The 15,434-nt window shown below is 37.7% G+C and overlaps 1 protein-coding gene across 1 annotated transcript; it reads left to right on the top strand.

The window, feature by feature from the left end:
- The first annotated feature begins 375 nt into the window (after positions 1–375).
- Positions 376–1,465, top strand: LOC131022573 (uncharacterized). The gene is made up of 3 exons (XM_057952080.1): positions 376–803; positions 892–1,038; positions 1,113–1,465. Exons 1-3 carry the CDS (start codon positions 801–803, stop codon positions 1,449–1,451), a joined length of 489 nt encoding a protein of 162 aa, XP_057808063.1. The 5' UTR covers positions 376–800; the 3' UTR covers positions 1,452–1,465.
- Positions 1,466–15,434: the final 13,969 nt, after the last annotated feature.

Genomic DNA, 15,434 nt, shown 5'->3' with positions numbered 1-15,434 from the left:
TTGTTCAATTTTTTTGCACTCTTTTATTTCAAATTAGTACTAATGTATAGGTGCAAAATTTTAATGAGAGAACTTCTCTCGTTTAGCTAACCAAGCTGTTCGCTTTGATTATCGATCGAGCTTTAATCGAGTCGAATATAATACCGAGTCTAATCGAGCTTTTTAAATTTAAATTTTTGTTTAAAATTTTAGTTATTTTTCTAATACATAAGTTAGTTTTTAAATATATATATAAGCTATTTTATTCACAACAATGTAATATGTTTACTATTTTTGTAAATAAATGATGTTAATTAGATATTTAATAAAAAAGAATCGAGTATCGTCATGTTCAAGATTGATTCGTTTAACCAAACGAGTTGTTCATTAAATTACAGAGAGAGCGGGATATGTTGGGGTTGTCGGAATCTAACCATCTTCACATCCCTCAAAAGCTTGTGCCTGAAACATTTGCGAGTGAGTGGTGAAGATATCAAGCTGTTCCTGCGTGAGCTCCCGTCGTTGGAGCTATTGAGCATCTGCTGCGCGAATCTCACCTCTCATGTTGAGGTTTGTGGTGCAACTCTCGCGTTGAAGCACTTGGAGATACTCCACTGCAAGGGTGGGAAATCCGTGAAAGTTTCTGCTCCAAATCTTACTTTGGCGACGGATCAACGAAGCTGTTGGCTGTGAATGTCCCAAAACCCATTGCGGCATTCTTTAGCTATGCTGGAAGTATAGATAATGCACCGCATTTTGTTTCTGCAATATCTCGCTGCAAAAACCTACTAAAAACTCTCACCTTATCTCTCTGTGATTCCATGGTTTAGGCTACCTCATACCTCAGAAATTTGCTACTAACTGTTTTTTGTCAGTTTTATTTTTACTTATGATTCATTGTTATTTTTGTAGTCGCTTTTCTCGAATGTTGCCTTTCCTCGTATGCCTAACTTGGAGAGGTTAGTCCTTACATATACTGGAGTGCAGCATGTGTACAATGCCCTGCCATTAACTGCTTTATTATGGGCATTTCCTCTTCTTCAAGAATTCAAATTAGAGGTTGGTGAATTAACTTGTGCTGTTTGTTCTCTCCTATGTTCGATTTCTCTTAACGAGTTTTTTCATGAATGCAGTTTGCAAATCGTGTGTCTTATTTTGAGACAGATATAAGGAATATTAAAAGATCTCGACACTATTGCCTCAAAGTGTTCGAGGTCAGAGGATTTTGTGGGGACTCTGGTGCTCACATCGAATTGGTGAAATGCATTTCGGATAATTGCCTTGCGCTCCAAAAAATCATTCTTGATTGCAGACCAATCTTTCCCACGACGAGGGCTTCTAAAGTGGATTTACAAATGGCTAAGGACTATATCAAAGGCAAGCTTCAAGGCAAAATATATGACGACATTAAACTGTTTTTCGTTAAATATTGCTGTTTTATTTGTCAGTTTAAACCAAGATTTTTAAGTTAACTGCCCTTCGATTATTTACTGTGATGGTACATTGAAAATGATAGCATTGAATTTAAGTAAGTTATTTCTAAGCATGCAAAATGTTACACCATTGTGATGGTGTAACATCCCTCTACTAACAAAAGCAATAACAAGAAAAACATATACTTACTAGTTACTATGAAGCAGACAACTCCAAAAGAAAGAAAGAGATTGTGATGCAAATAGTCACTAATCAAAATTCTCTATGAACAATTCAAATAACAATTGTAAACAAGATCAAATAGAGTTCTCATTATTGAAACAACTCACAGTATTCATCTGATCACAGATTCAAAATGCACTGCAAAAACAACTATGTAGCCTTATGTGATCACACACAACAAATGCAGCAGAATTTCTCTAATAAATTACGAAATTCTCTTAGCGAGGAGAAATCTAGTAGGGAGATACTCTTTGGCATGAGACAAATTTATAACAACAATAATAATAAAACATTTCAATAATTAAAACAATTACATTAATTTAAGGATGGATCACACCAAATCATGCCTAAACGTACTCGATTAATTTTCGTTGAAATGGTTGTGGATTAAAAATATATTATTTTTTTTCTATTTTATTTGTATACGACTATCCACACTCATCCAACCCAACATAACTCAACTTTTTAATAAAATATTCATTTATCTCTCGTCCACATACACAACTCACAACTTAATATGGAGTACTTTCTATTCCCATTAGTGACACTAACTTAACCTACATATTTTTTTTTATTTCACTTTAATTTTAATTATTTAGAGTTTGTAATATTTTCCACTATATTTAAAAAATTTAATTTAAATTTATTTAAAATATTTTATTTTTTAATTTATAATCATATTAAAATTAAACAATGTGATGCATTATAATCGATACTTCACTCAATAAAAAAAATTACAATAAATAAACACGTAACTGAAATTAAATAAATCAAACTACATATTGATGCATAAAACTTAAAGATACAACTACAAAATGCAAATTATATTCTTAATGCCAGTGCCAAATATTTCCCTTATATGCCAAATTGTGTGTGAGAATATAACAAAATTGAGTTTTATTTATAGAGTTAAAATTAGTAAGAATTTTAATATATTTTTTGTAAAAAATATAAAATTAATTTTATCAAAGAAAATCTGAATAATCATAAATAAATGAACACATTACAGTACAAGGTTTAAACTTTAAGATGAATGAGGGGGACCTCCGAGACAAATCAGCAGCTGACTTTTCTTGTCGTTTAACTGGTGACCCTCAAATAGGGTCATCGTTGGACATAGCTTAACAGGGGCGTGCATGGCACACGTCATCTATCTATCTATCTATCTATCTATCTATTATTATTATTATTATTATTATTATTATTATTATTATTATTATTATTATTATTATTATTATTATTATTATTATTATTATATAATATAATTAAGGATTCTTGGCTTAAGGTGATTCCTGGCTTCTCCTTAATCCTAAGTTCTATGTGACATATCTAAGAATTCAAGGTTTAAAATCCCTACAATTATAGAGCTTCTACCTCAATTCTGTATTACTGATGTGGCAATATGATTCCACATCAATTATTATTTTATATATATCTATTTTCCCCTCCCTCTTATTTTAACTTTATCAAATATCTAATCCCAATTCTAGGGCTGGTAATCGGTACCGGTTAACCGGAACCGAACTATACCCGAACTAATAACCGAAAACCGAACCGAATTACAATTCGGTTAACCGATTAACCGAATTAACTGGTTAATTCCAACAAATCTCTTGCAAACCCAAACTCTACACAAACCCAAACTCTTTTTGCTGCTAGGGTTTTCAAAAGTTTTAGCAGCAGCCGCTTCCTTTCCCTGCAGCCCGCCACCGCCACCGGAGTCACGCGGCCTCACCGGACAGATCCCGTCGGTCGTCGGTGCGTTGGCGTCCAAGCTCGAGTCAAAGAGAGGCGCTTCAGAGGAGGAAGCAGCGGCGTGTTCACCGCGACAGAACAGGTCTGCTGCTGTGCAGGCCGATGAGCATCAACCTCGCCGGATTGTGTGAAGGCGGCGGCGATCTGTGATGAAGGAGAACTAGGGCTCAGATTGGGAAATTGATAGAGGAGCTTTAGAGGAAAGAAGAAGAAGAAGAAGAAGAAGAAGAAGAAGAAGAATGCGCCTAAGAACGTGGACCAGTCGTCGGAATTTTTAGAGGAAAGAAGAAGAAGAAGAAGAAGACCAATGCGCCTAACAACCGCCGCCAATGGCTGCCCTGCGCCTAGCACCACCGCCGTCAATGGGTGTCTCGCCGATTTGCCTCCTCCCTTTTCCCTCCACCGTCGTCCACCACCGCGCCGTGCCACCCCGATACCCTTCGCGATCTACCACACCCGTCTCCACACCAGCTCTCATTTCCCCCCACCGCAGCCATGGCACAGCTGATTTAGAAACATGTTGACATTAAATGCCTCATGAAACTTTTCTATTGCCGGAAAGATTCAAAGAATCTAACTCGACCATACATCTGGTATTCGTGAAAGGCTCGATAGTCCTAAACACGACTTAAAATCATCCTATCGTTAAGGGCTCGGGTGGTCCCAAACACGATACTGACTTATCTTATCGTTAAGGACTCGGATTGTCCCAAACACGATACTTACTTATCTTATCGTTAAGGGCTCGGGTTGTCCGAAACACGATACTTACTTATCTTATTGTTAAGGGCTCGGGTTGTCCCAAACACGATACTTACTTATCTTATCGTTAAAGGAATGGGTGATTCCCACCCCTCAATTTTATTTTTTTTTAAGTTTTCTCGCCATCCCCACACCTCACCCACCCCTCCCTCTCCCCCCCTCCCCCCAATTTTTTTTTTTTTGTTTTTCTCCCCACCCCACCTGCCTCCCACCCACCCCCACCCACCCTCCAACATTTTAATTTTTTTAATTTTTCTCGCCACCCCCTTTAACCCACCCAAAAAAAATTTAAGTTTTTTTTTTAGTTTTTCTTGCCACCCCCACCCTCCAAAAATTTTATTTTTTAAAAAAAATTTCTCCCCACCCCCACAATTTTTTTTTAAAATTTACTCACCACCCCCACCCCACCGACACCCACACCCACACCCATCCATCATGATGCAGAAATGCCACAAAGACACATGCCCCATTGGTTCGGTCCGATTTCTAGGCATGTCGGTTCGGTTTCGATTTTTATAAATCGGGTCGGTTCGATTCGATTTTGAACCAATGCTCAGCCATATTTGTGGGAAAAACCAAAATTTGAAAATTTATTATTGTTTTAAACCAAATTTACCCTAAAAAAATTGGGAGGTGGGGGGGAGGTGTGGGGTGGCGAGTAAAATAAACAAAAATTTGGGGGAGGGGGGTTGGGGGTGGCAAGAAAAATTTAATAAAAAGATAGGGGGTGGGGGGGGTTGTGGGTGGCAAGAAAAACTTGCGGGGGTGCATGTTTCTGTGTAGTAATATGCATGGTAAATAAGCCAGCTTTTAAAAAAAATTATTAATATTCAATTTTTTTTTTCTTTTCGATTTTACCCCAGTGCAGATTTTGGTTTGTCCTTACAAATATAACACAAAATAGAGATGAGAGATGCAAAATAATGCCAATTTGATAAATCTGTACTATATTAAAAAGAGAGTTCTCAATTTCAAATTTGAGTGGCAAATTTGTGATTATAATAAATTTATTAATGTGAATTATTCTTTATTTTTTTATATTAAACTAAAATATTTATCTTAAATTACAGTATTTTTTATTATATTTAGAATTTTTTATATAAATATCAAATTAATATAAATTTTATATATAATAAAATATAAAAATATTTTTCGTGCGTTGCACGAGTGCAAATGCTAGTTATGATGTAAATGTTAATTTAGTAAAACAAAATAATTTCATTCCATTCCTAGAATTTATTTTTAGATACCAATCATAGGAATGAAATCAAACAAGGAATTACAATTCCATTCCTTTTGTATTCCTTATGCATACCAAGCAAAGGAATCACCAAGATTTGTCATTCATTTCATCCCTTCATTCCATTCCTATCTTTATTCCATTCCACCCTCATTCCATTCCATCATACCAATCACTTCCTTGGAGATACTCCACTGCGAGGGTGGGAAATCCGTGAAAGTTTCTGCGCGAAATCTTACTTTGCTTGGCGTTGGCGACGCATCAACGAAGCTGTTGGCTGTGAATGTCCCAAAACTTGTTGGGGCATTCTTTACCTATACTAGTGCAAGTATGCATAATGTACCACATTTTGTTTCTGTAATATCTTCTTGCAATTACCTACTGAAAACTCTTAACTTAAATCTCCATTATCCCCAGGTTAGGCTACCACATATATATCTCAGAAAATTGGCTACTAACTGCTTTTTTTTCATTGTTATTTTTTGCAGTTGTTTTTCTCGAATGCTGCTTTTCCCTTTCGTCAAATGCCTAACTTGAAGAAGTTAATCCTTACAGATACAGGAGTGCTGTATGAGTACAGCGTCCTGCCATTAACTGCTTTAATATGGGCATCTCCTCGTCTTCAAGAATTCGAATTAGAGGTTGGTGAATTAACTTGTGCTGTTTGTTCTCTCCTATTCTCTTCAACGAGTCTTTTCATGAATCCAGTTTGCAAATCATGTGGTTTCATATGAAAGAGATTTAAGGACTTTTAGAAGATCTCCACACCTATGTCTCAAAGTGTTCGAGGTTAGAGGATTTTGTGGGGTCATTGGTGATCACATTCGAAGAATTGCCTTGCGCTCGAGAAAATCAATATTGAATGCAGACCAATCTTTCCTACGACGAGGAGGGTTTCTAAAGTCGATTTACAAATGGCTAGGGAGCAGGGACTGTATCAAAGCCCAGCTTCAAGGCAAAATATCTGGCCGCGTTCAACTGCTTTTTCGTTAAATGTTGCTGTTATTTTTGTACATTTATATTTCAGTTTAAGCCCAATCTTTTCAGTTAAACAAGCCCTGTATTTAAGTAAGTTATTATCTAAGTTGGGACATATTCACATTATATACATATAAGGGGCAAATTTTTTTTGCCCATTTTAAACCAAATTATTGTCACACTATATTTTGTGACACAAGAGCCAAATGGCTACGGCTAGTTTAATTGGTGCAACAAGATTCGAATTTGAAATCTAAATTGGGGCCCATCACCATTGTGATGGTGTAACATCGTTCTAGTATTTCCGAAAATTTCGCCTTTGTAGAAATTAACTAACAAAAGCACGTAAAACGAAGAAAATCTTATTAAGATGGTTTATAGTGTTTTATGTTCTGAATTTTTGACGTTTTTCATAAAAATATCTCAAACGTTCATTTTCTTTTAAAAAAACCCGAACATCCAGCATTTTACATAAAATATCTCGAATTTTCCCTTTCTCCTAAAAAAAACTCGAACTTTCAGCGTTTTTCATAAAATGTCACGACCTTTGTTTTTTCCCTCTAAACAACCTCAAACTTTCGTTGTTTTCATAAAATATCTCATTATACAAAATCTGGTGACCCGAAAAATGACTCATTATATAAAGTTTGGGACATTTTATAGAAAACCACTAAAAATTCGATATATTTTAAGGAAAATGCTGAAAGTTTGAAAATTTTTGAGAGAAAATGAAAGTTCAGGATATTTTATGAAAAACACTAAAAATTCGCGACATAAAACATTTTTGTCCTATTTGAAACATCTCATAATCTTATTGTTGTGGCAAAATACGTTATCAATAAGTAATTCATACGGGGTTTTTTAAAAAAAATAAAGTCATTAAGTAAGAACACTGTAAATAAATTATGATTGTTGATTGTATCTTCAATTTTCGTTCAATTTTTACAATCACGAAATTAGTAATGTATAGGTGCAAAATTTTAATGAGAGAGCTCTTGATCCTTGAGCACGACTAGGGATGGAATAGGGCGATTTGAGGTCGGATATTGGTTTCTCATCTTCATACCCACCATAAAAACTAGCACTCAATTTCGTATTCATATCCGTTTAAATTGGGACGGGACGGAATGAGCGGGGATTAATCGACGGTACGTACTCACTTTGAAGTGAAATTGAAAATTTGAAATTTAAACTTTTACCATTTTTTTATTACAATTTTTAGAACTCTTTTATTCCAAATTAATAATGTATAGGTGCAAAATTTGAATAAGAGAAGTCTTGAGTATGAGTGCAGGACCACAGAATACGCAACTTGGTGAAATATATGGCTACATCACCAGATCCCTGCTTCAAAGTTAGTAGTTGTTGCTTTAATTGACAAATGCGAGCTAGATTGCCCTGAGAAGCGTAAGGAGGTGAATGATGAAGTTTAGATGTGGAAGATTATTGCTCTGATACCATAATGGAAAACAAGAAATGTATACTAACTACAAACATAAAGGGCCCTTTTTGGGCTTGAGCCCGATTTAGAAGTGGGCTCACTGGTTGAGTTTTGATAAGCCACAAGCGACCCAAAACGGCGTCGTCGGTGGTGCTTATTCTCGTATATGTAGTCGGGTTGGCGGCAGTGTTGAATTTGTAATTAGATTATCGTGTGTTTGAACCCTAATCAAGCCGTGATGGGCGCAAAATTCCGGCGCAACAAGGTAATCTCGAGCTCTCAAACTTTTTCTCATTGAGAGTTGCTTCTTGTTTGGCTCCTTCATGACAATTATTGTAATTTCAAATGCACTTGTAAGCCTGTAACAATGATGATGATGACGACGACGACGACGAGGAGCAATGTAAATCCTGTCAAGTGTATTTTTATTTTTACAGATTTTTTCTGTTTCTCTTTGTTGCCTTCATTAGCTACGAGTAGACAAACACACGCATACTGCATTGTTCAGATTGTCGGCTTGATCTTCCCCATTGCCCCTCTCCGACTGCCTCGCATGGGCGTCAAGTAGAACCGGAGGAGGCCATTGTCGATGTGTTTAAGAGAATATCTACCACTCCGATTCTTCTCCAACACGAACTCGCTCCTCTTCTTCCTATTCCCATACATCTCCACACTCGACTACCACTAGCAATGTGATTGCCGCCATTTCTTCTTGAGACGGGCTCCAAAAAATTCATGTTTATTTTGTATAAAATAAATAGGGTAAATATCATATTAAACCTTGAACTATATCCACTTTATCAATCCGCATCTCTTTTCCGGCCACCAGAAATGTGACGTGACTCGCCGGGTGCCAAAGTGTAATTTAAATTCTATTTTTTTTAACCCATGTTATTTTTTTATTCTCTTTTTTTAATCCATGTCATTCTTTTATTCTCTTGACCCCACATCCAAGTATAAATCACAAAGTACAAAGTACAACCTCCCTAAGCGCAACCTCAATTTATTTATCTTTTATATATGTAAAAAAAAATAACATCGAACCCAACAACTACAAGCAACCATACATTTTCTTTATTTAAAAAAGAAAAAAAAAATCAAATTCCGAGTAGAAAAATAATGAGCTCGGCCCACCATTTCCATCCGGGTTCAACATGTAGGAAGCTTCACAGTCACGGCAGCCGACCACCCTCTCAAACAGGGCCCTCATATACACAAACCCCCCCCCCCCCCGCCGCGGCGCTCCCTTTTCTCCCGTCGTCCACCACCGGAATCACTCCAGCGCCCACCGAAACGCTCTGCACCGTCCGCAACACGTGGCGGTCGGACTCCGTCCACGCCCTCGCCGCCGCGTACCCGCACTTTCCATTGCAGTACATCTCAAAAATTGTGAGAATAAAAGAAAGACAACAGTGTATTTTAATTTCCACCCTCTCTGAGAGATTTTTCTTCTCTGGTAGATATCGCGAGTTTGAGATGGTACAGGGAGGTCAGCGTGTTTTTTTTTCTTCAATTAGGGTTAAGAGATTTTAAAAAGGAAGTTAATCGTATATTTTAATTTCCAGAATAAAAGAGAATAAAAGAATGACATGGATTAAAAAAAAAGAGAATAAAAAAATAACATGGATTAAAAAAAATATAATTTAAATTACACTGTGGCATCCGGCGAGCCACGTCGTATTTCTGGTGACCGGAAAAAAGATGCGGGATATATTTGATAAATTTCTGATACTTTGAGGGTTTAGAGAGCATTTCGAAAGTTTCAGGATATTTTTCATAAAACGGGTATAGTTCAAGGCTTAATATGATATTTACCCAAATAAATATTGAATATAAAATTGAACATTTCATCAAATTTAAAATTAAAAAATTACATTAATTAAAATAAATTATAATAATAAAAAAAATTACATTAATTTAACTATGGATGGATTGCACCAAATCGTGCCCAAATGTATCTGATTAAGTTTTTTCATTAAAACAGTTGTGGATTAAAAATATATTAATTTTTTTTCTATTTTATTTTTATAATAGGCGCATGCATGGTACACATAATATATATATAATACATAGCGAGCCCGACACGAAAGAAAGGGTCGGCTCTCGAGTCCAGGGTGCGGCTGCGACAATGGGTGGCTCATTGGAGTGCAGCTCGAGCCCACCCAGCGCGGCATGCTCTTTGTTTAACCTAAAGTATACTTCTTGATTGCTCGCAAGAGAAAGAGGTCAATCATAGAGTGATAAGTTGCCCAAGTCGTATTCTCGAAGAAAGTTTAACAGGGCTAATGATTTTATGTGATACACATTGAAATGAAAGACATCCTAAACATTCTATCCATTTTTCTAGAATTGTTAAACCAAGAAGAAAGAAATCAAGACAAATAAACACGGTAAAACCTTTCAAGTATAAAGTACAAAACAAGTATAGGGTCCAAAAATCTCGAAAGTACACAGCTAGCAAGTAATTATGTTGTCGTTTAATTTCAACAATAACTTTGCATAGATGCTCAATCATTAACTTTCGTATTCATGAATTGAAGCTACACAAAGTAAATTAATAAAATTAATTAATAATTAGGCTACACATTTCCGATTAAGCCTAACTCCCATTAAACCACAATCAAATAACGAAATCTTCTCTCGATCTCATTCGTTATTTAGAAAGATTAAGCAATGACCAATTGATAATCTAAATATGGACAATTCAATCGGATAAAGCATAAATCACTCCAAGTAAATTAACTCTCTGATGACTCAGAAAATGTAAACCTAAAATCTACGGCGAATGATGAATTTAGTCACCTGTTGTCGAGAAATAGCGCAAAAGAGATGAAATAAGAAATGGCGACTGTTATATTAATTAGAGTGTAACCGATGAATACAATTGAAGGTGTTATTTATAGAATTACAACAAAGGGCATAATGGTCTTTTCCCACTCATACACGCGCTCCTCATGTACTAGTTAACGGCCATAGATGTATAGGTTGCGGAGGGTGTCAGTAATTGTTGGGCTTTGTCATTTTCATGCAGCAATGGATTATAACACAGGCGTCCATTGACAGCATTGTAGATCGAATTTCACCCGAGATGTATATTACTCATAAGATACCTCTTGTTTCCAGCCCTGTATGTGAAGATGGACGAATACATTTCCAACCCTGTACACGAATGTGGATAAGCATTGTTTGAAAAGTATATTTCCCTCTAGACATTCCCTTAGTCTCCAGCGTTGGGTACACACCGTGGAGAAATACGACCCTGGTAGTATTACACGTGTCATAATCTGAACGGCTGCATGATTTACTCCTCATCACTCTCGATCAATTTTTCGAACCCTAGATGAGAAATTTAGTTCATCATGTCAAGTAATTCAAATAAAAGTGAAAATAATCCATAAAATAAATGCATGAAAAGTGAAAGAAGATTCTTATAATTCTAATGTTACAGACATAATTCCCAAGTTGTAGCCTAAAGGAAGACAAGATAAAATGGAATAAAAGTGGTCCTAAAAAACTATTCCTCCCCCTATTTCAAAAGAGAATTTTGTATGCCAATTTTTGAGAAACTGCTCTGATCATCCATGGATGACTCAGGGTTCTGTTTTGCGTGCAAGTATGATTCGAGTCATCCACGATTGACTAAGGTCATCCACGAATGACTTGGGCTTTTCTACAAAGATTTGATTTTTTCTTCAAGTCATCCACGACAAACTTGAGTTTATGCCCAAGTCCAAAATTTTCTTCTTTCAAGTCATTTTTTGCTTAATCTTCAAAATTTTCATATTCTGCAATCGTTTTCTTCTACTTCACACCATGAGTACCAAAATCACCAACGACAAACTAAGCTTGACAAGATAAATTAAATTATTAAATAACACAATTTTATAAAAAAAATCTACATAAAAACTAATCAGACAACTGACTCAACTAATGACAAAACACTCTTATACAATGTGCAAACAAAAAAGCACATCTATATAATACTCCCTCCGTCTACAAAAGAACTTCCTAGGAGAGAGTCACACGAGTTTTAAAAAAAAAGTTATTGAGTGCATTGAGAGTAGAGAAAATGTTGTTGAATGTATTGAGAGTAGTGAGAAAGTGTATAATTAATATTGAGAGTTGTGAAAAAATGAAAAGTAAGAGTATTTATAAGTGGTGGGGTATAGTCCAAAAAATAGGTAGGAAATTTGTTTGTGGACGTCCCAAAAATGAAAGATAAGAAGTTTTTTTGTGGATGGATGTAGTATATAAAAGAGGAGTTCTTTTCCCACCAAATTTTCTTTCTCTTCTAATTTCTTTTTCCACCAAATTTCTCTCTCTCTCTCTCTATTTTGATTGTTTATAAAAAAAAAAACGTAAATTCTTAAAAAAAAATATTCAATATAAATGTTAAATTAAAGATCATGGCAAAATCTTTAATTTGATGTAAAATATAAAAAAAGTAATTTGAGACGAATATGTTATAATCGTTCATAATGTCAAAAAAAAAATCTCTCTCATCTACCTTTGATGTTGAACATTATTAAATTGCGATTTTATTAAAAGGAAAAGAAAAACCTAAAACCCTTGAAAGCACACGAAAAGCAGACTAAGGGCCGAGCCTCATTAAAACCTTTCCATGGAAAACCCAATGGGAAAAACCAGGAGAGGAAAAAGAGTACCCGTCTAAGACAAACCAACAGGGCCAGAAGAGCGGAAAGGAAAGTTTCTGGAACTCCGGCCTAACCATCATCCCAAAACGATCCCGGCTCCAGCTGGCCAAAACCAAAACAAAAAGAAAGAAACCCAGAAAGACGATGTCCGGTAAGACGCCGTCGCCAGAATCAAACAAAAAGAAAAAATAAAGAAACAACAACTCGAGAAACGAAACATCAAACAAACCCAACAAGCAACAAAGAAGCAGGACATGGGCCGGTAAGACGCCGTCGCCCACGTCCCAAACCAAACCCACGCACACGAGAAAAGTTCTCGACCCTCTCGAGCAAGAGCTCGCCCATAGAAACAAAAGGCAAAAGCATACAAGCAGAGAACCACAGCAAAGAATAACGAGCAGAGAACCACAGCAAGAGCTCGCCCACAGGAACAAAAGGCGAAAGCTAGAACCACAGCAAACTAACGGACGCCGAGTCCTGCTCACGTTCAGCGCCCAAAACTGCCAAGAAGAAGGCAGAGACACGGCTCTCCGAAAAAGGCACGCAAGAGAGCCGAAAAAAGGCTTCAGCCACGAACGGGGACCAGCGCATCGACGACAATTCATGCTGCCCCAAAATCTCGAATTCGATAAGAAGAAATTCTTACCACCGAGCTGCCAAAGAAGCCCGACCGTTTGAACCCCAGTTTTGAGCGCACCCAAAGACTGAAAAAAGGTTGAAACGACGCTCCAAACCAACTGCTCCTCCTTCATCAGCGCCAGACACGCAGGTTGCCACTAGGATTCCCAACGCCTATTTTCGTATGATTCGCACATGGCTATGCGTATTCATGTCTCTTGCAACCGCAAGTTTAATATCATCAATAGCAAAGGACCACAAACCTTCTACACGATCATTACTAGCCATGATATCCGCCGGTTGATTCCCTTCTCTAAAGATGTGAGAGACGATCAAGTTGAAGTTTTGAAGAAGACGCAAAGTATTCTTCCAGGAAGCAAAAAAACGCCAAGGAACGTCCATAGATCTGGACTCAAGCAGACGAACAACATACATGGAATCCGACTCAATCCACAAGTAAAGCCAATTCCTGTCATGAGCAATGTTGATCGCGGTGATGGCAGCAAGAAGCTCGGCTTCAAAAGAGAAGCCAGTGCCGCCCTTAATGTGAAAGCAACCACGAACGACCGCATAGTGATCCCTGAAGACGCCACCAGCTGCAATGATTCCCGGCGCTCCCAACGCAGAGCCGTCCGTGTTAACTTTGATCCAGGGAGAAGTAGGCGGCCACCAATGGACCTCCACCATATAAGGCGGAGGAGACGGACGACTGCTAACACCAATGGCACGAGAAACCAAGTACTCCGACCAGGTGTTGCTAATATTGCCAATATCTTTAAAATTGAGATCAATTTCTTTAAAAAAAGACTTGACGAAGGCCAAGATCCGGCGGGGATCGAAATTCTCATTATCAAAAATCAAGGAGTTTCTAGAGTCTCAAATCTTCCATATAGTCCTGATAACACCCGCTTTCCAGAAAGAAAGAATTTGAGAGCTAAAATTCGTCGCCCAAGCCTGAACCAAAAAAGAGTGAATATCCAAGCAATCGCCAAGCGTTGCTTTGTCAAACCACGAGAGCAATTCCATCCAAATGGGCCTCACTTTCGAACAACTCCATAAAACATGAGAAATTGATTCCTCGCACTCATAGCAGATAGCGCAACCATTAGGGTCAACCATGCCCTGTCTAATGAGAATATCAAGAGTGGGAAGACGCCCGTGGATGACTCTCCAACAAAGGATCGAGCGTCTCTCAGGGATGAAAGGTTCCCAGATCCATTTTCCCCAATTGACCTCCGGGAACCTTTTGCCAATCCACAAAAAGGCAAGCGCCGCAGAAACATTGCCGCTGACCGAATGTTTCCAGAAACGAGCATCCTTGCCTCCATTCACGGGGAGAAGGATGATATCGGCCACCACATTAGGGAACCTATTCACAAAAGCCGAAGAGAAGTGCCAAAGACCATCATAAAAGTAATCCTGCACAGAAAAATTAAGAAAATCGTGCATGTAAGGCGGAATCTTCAACTTATCCACAGGCTTATAACCAAGCCAATCATCCCTCCAAAAGTACGTGCAATCGCCACTGTTAATGCAGGCGTAGGAATCATCCACCAACTGATTAACCTCATCTTTCAATCCCAGCCAAACAGAAGAATTAACAATGTTATCCTTGGCATAGCTGAAGTGAGTAAGATATCTAGAACGCATGAGTTGATGAGCCCAGTCGACTCCTCTAATCATCTTCCAAGCCAGCTTCATCAAAAAGGATTTATTCATAAGAGTAAAAGAGCGAATTCCCAACCCACCTTCGAGCTTAGGCGAGCATCTGCGTCCCCAACTAACCGAGCAGCTGAGCCTCTGATCAATACAGCCCATCCACACAAAATTTCTGCAATGTCGATCTAAAGAGTGAAGAAGCGATTTGGGCCACTTATAAACCATCATAGAATGTACAGTAGAGCTTTGAATAACCGACTTCACAAGGCAGAGCCTACCAGCCATGGAAAGTTGAAGACCTTTCCACTTAGCAAATTTCTGGAGAATCTTATCAAAAATCTGCATAAAATAAGAGGCACGAGGACGTCCAACAAAAATAGGAACCCCCAAATAAGTCATTGGGAGACATCCCACCGAGAAACCAAGGGCCCTGTAAATCGCGCGTCTTCTATCAGTAGTGACCTGTCTAGAGAAGAAGAGATTGGATTTCTCCTGACTGCAGTGTTGCCCAGAGATAGACCCATAATATTGAAGAATATCAAGGATTTTCTTAGCGTTGCGAACCGTGGCACGACAGAAGAGGATGACATCGTCAGCATAAAGGAGATGGGTGGGAAAATTCGAGGATCTAGAGAAACTCATGGGAGTGAGATGTCTAGAATCCACACAGCTACTAATCAAACGGCTCAGC

The sequence above is a fragment of the Salvia miltiorrhiza genome, chromosome 4 (assembly GCF_028751815.1).
Source record: "Salvia miltiorrhiza cultivar Shanhuang (shh) chromosome 4, IMPLAD_Smil_shh, whole genome shotgun sequence".
NCBI lineage: Eukaryota > Viridiplantae > Streptophyta > Magnoliopsida > Lamiales > Lamiaceae > Salvia > Salvia miltiorrhiza.
This window is presented reverse-complemented; position numbering and strand designations above follow the sequence as displayed.